Here is a 3,320-nt window from a genome sequence, read left to right on the forward strand (position 1 = left end):
CTGCCCTGAGGGCCAGACCCCTGTTCCCCAGGCTAGACACAAGTGGCCACAGAGCAGGGAGGAACCACACAGGTGCAGGGTTCCTCAGCCCAAGTCTCAAGAGAGGCTGGAAGCCAGAGGCCTGAGGCCAGTCCAGGTGCTGATGCCTGTGGTCTGGTTGGAGCCCTGCCAGGAGCAGCCTTGTCCAGTGATGGTGTGGCCAGAAGGGGGTGCATTTTCAAGCCACACCTCCCCAGACCAGCCTCCCTTGCTCCCAACCTGTGCTGCTGTGGGGTTCTTGTGGGCAACCATCACCCTTTCCCACCCCCACTCCTGGGAGGACAGGAGGATGGGGTTGGGTGGTGATGCTGGCTTCAAGAAGCAGCACTTAGTCGCTGGTCTGTGCTGCTAGGAGCCGAGGCCACTGGCCTTCCTAATCCCGCCACTCGTCCCACTACCCAAACTTGTGCTGAGATCCTGTGCCCGATGCTGATGCCTGAGCGGGAAAGGGTTCTAGGGCCTGATCGGTGCTGGCCTGGCGAGGACTCTTGGAGCCGCCCTGCTGCCCCGGGCTGTCTCTGCCGGAGCCTCCTTGCTCCCGCCCCCTTTGCAAGTGTCTGACCCGCATCCCACTACTTCGGCTCGCCATCCCTCTGCCTCTCCCAGAGCTGTGCTCCCACGGTCTCCTCTCTGTCCTCACAGCCACCACCACGTCCCCCTTCCCCACATCCAGGTCAGCCCTCAAGGGAATATGAGCTCCTCCACGACCAGAAGCATGCCACACAGAACTAACTCAAATGTCCCCTTCCCAGGACACCAACTCCCAGAGGACCCAGACCCAGACCTTTCAGCCCAAGGAATGGGATGATGTCAGGGGCTTCAGGTGGAGATGAAGAAGACGTGGGGATTCCCAGGCCCAGACTTGTGCCTTGCCCACCCCTAGGAGACAGGAAGTTTCAGTAGCATACCTGGGCCAAGTCTAAAAGTCAGATGGGGCCTTTATTGTGATGGTGGCAGGTCCACCAGCAGGTGCAAATGTGGGGTGCTGAGAGTGGCAACATAGGCCACCCCAAGCCACCTTCACCCCCTCGCCTGTTCTCAGCCAGTACAGAAGCCAAATGTGGCCCCAGCCCTAGACTCTAGCCTAGGCAGAGTCCAAGGGAGGGGTGTCAGGGTCAGAAGTCACAGGGAGCCCAGTGACTGTCAAGGTGGCTGAGAGCAAGGCTAGGGTAGGGGTGGAAGCAGAGAAAGGGCGGGGGGTGCAGCCCCAGGTGGCCCAAAGCAGCACAGAGGGGCAAGGGCTGGCATTCACCAAGTCACCAGGTCCCTGGGGAGAAGATGGTGCCTGGAGTCCTGCGTGGTACAGGCGGAGGAGCCCTCGGGAGCTCTTGACGGCGGGCAGCACCCCAGGAGGAGTGGGACTCCTGCCCTGGGGCTGACCCCAGTTTTGGGGCTGCCAGGTTCTGATGGGAGTGTCTTCCAGGAATGTCTTCCAGCCCCCAGTGGGCAGAGCCCAGGAGGGTCTGAGGGCATGATGGGCATCAGTGGGATTTTGGTTGTGTCTGGGGTGAGCAGGGCCACCCGTGAGCTAAGGCCGAAGGCGTGGGGCTATGCTGCCACCAAACCCCTGGGAGAGGGGTGTGGTGGCAGCTTCTGCATATGCCCAGACCAAATTCCAGGAAAGCGGGACCAGCCGCTGGAAGGGGTGAGCCCAGGAGCATCAGGGGATGCCCGGAGGGGCACAGACAGGAAAGATGCAGCTGCTGGCCCAGCCAGGAGCCCAGGGTCGCTCTATTTGCAGTACTCCTTCCGGAACCCTGGAAGCCAAGGGTGCCAACGGGTCGGCGTCTGTTCTCCACCCTCATCACAGTGGGAGGCGCAGGGCAGACCCCCAGCAGGACTCCCCAGGGACTTCTGAGCCTGAGGTGGCAGGGGCCCTGGGCCTGGCTGGTGTCTGCCCTTGGGGGTCCCGGATGAGTTGGAATGGGGACGGGCAGGGCTCTGAGATGGGCTGAGGTAGCCCACTCACCTTTGTCTAGGTCGATGTACTTGGCAGGGAGGGGGCTGTGGGCCAGCTCCGCCCTCTCCTTCAAGATGTTGTTTTTGTAATCTGTGGGAGGAGAGCAGGCTGAGGTCCCCTCTCCCACGATGCACTTCCCAGCCCAGGCCTGGCAGCTGCGCCAGTGCCTTGGTGTCCCAGCACCGCCTCACCTAGCTGTATGTCCTCACTCCTGTAAAGTATCTGGTCCCCTGCAGCCACAGCGAACTCCGCCAAATTCACATCCTTCCTGGAGGATGAGAGTGGGAGGAGGTTACAGCTGGGTGGGGTGGAGGGGGCCCTGGTCCCCAGGAGGGCTGGGAGGGAGTACTCACCCCTTTGACTTTCCCGACTTCTGGTCCGAGTATTCGTAGCCTGGGAAGGAGACTCACATTGGGGGCAGTGCCGCCCCTCCGCAGGTCCCCAGCCCAGAGGACCGCCCTCCCGCCCACCTCAGTCTCCTGGGGCCGCTGGCTCTGCGGGGGCAGCCTCACCTCCGCGGTGCCTGCGGACGGCCAGGAGGACGGTGACCAGCAGCAGGATGAAGAGCAGCAGCGTGGCGAGCACGTAGCCCAGCTGCTGGAAGAAGTGGGCTCGGCTCTCGGGAACGATGACGTTTATGACGTTGTGGCCGGGAGCCAGTGTGGGGTCTGCGGGGGGCGCGGGGTGGGGGCGGCGTCAGGCATCAGCAAGACCTGTGCCCCGACCCGGGCCACGGCCCCTGCTGGGCTCCGCAGGCCTCCGGCAAGGGACAGCGGGCGCAGGGCAACCCCAAGTGGGGTGGGCTCCCGCCTTCCTGGGTCCTGGGGCGGCCTTTCACCTGGACCTGGGGCGCCGCTGTGGCTGGAGCCGTTGCCCGGAGAGCCCCGGGGGGGCGGCTCCGCGTGGGGTTCGGCGACCGTCAGGTGGAAGACGCGGCGTTCGTGCAGGCCGCAGTAGTGGTGGTGCAGGTGGCAGGAGTAGGTGCCCTCGTCGGCGACCTCCAGCGGCTCGATGTGCAGCGAGAAGTCACCGCGCTCAAAGGCGTCTGCGCCCACGGCCACGCGGTCGCGCAGGAAAAGGGGCCCGTAGGCGCGGCGCTCGCCCGACGCGTACAGGTCCAGCAGGCGGTCCGCGCGGTCGTGCGGGACCCCGGGCGGCTGGCGATCCCAGTGCACCACCTGCTGCGCCTCCTCCACGTGCCGGTCGGTCCACACGTGCCCGCGGTTCACGCAAGTCAGGAGCGCGGGCGCGCCGCGCGCCACCGCCAACACCTCCTTCTCGCCGTCCCAGTAGGCGGGGGTGGCCGGGGCTGCGGAGGGTG

General features: G+C 64.9%; 1 protein-coding gene across 1 annotated transcript in view; it reads right to left on the reverse strand.

Annotated features, from left to right (window-relative positions):
• Nucleotides 1-959: 959 nt before the first annotated feature.
• The window catches only part of MXRA8 (matrix remodeling associated 8), an 8,692-nt gene continuing 6,331 nt past the window's right edge, over nucleotides 960-3,320 (reverse strand). The window contains exons 4-9 of the mRNA XM_017895211.1: nucleotides 2,838-3,319; nucleotides 2,512-2,667; nucleotides 2,353-2,392; nucleotides 2,191-2,267; nucleotides 2,009-2,089; nucleotides 960-1,796 (exon numbers count right to left, since the gene is read on the reverse strand). Coding sequence (XP_017750700.1) covers nucleotides 1,771-1,796; nucleotides 2,009-2,089; nucleotides 2,191-2,267; nucleotides 2,353-2,392; nucleotides 2,512-2,667; nucleotides 2,838-3,319 — 862 coding nt within the window. The 3' untranslated portion in view covers nucleotides 960-1,770. The remainder of the gene's footprint in view (nucleotides 1,797-2,008; nucleotides 2,090-2,190; nucleotides 2,268-2,352; nucleotides 2,393-2,511; nucleotides 2,668-2,837; nucleotide 3,320) is intronic.

This window comes from Rhinopithecus bieti, unplaced genomic scaffold (genome assembly GCF_001698545.2).
Source record: "Rhinopithecus bieti isolate Rb0 unplaced genomic scaffold, ASM169854v2 scaffold_26659, whole genome shotgun sequence".
NCBI lineage: Eukaryota > Metazoa > Chordata > Mammalia > Primates > Cercopithecidae > Rhinopithecus > Rhinopithecus bieti.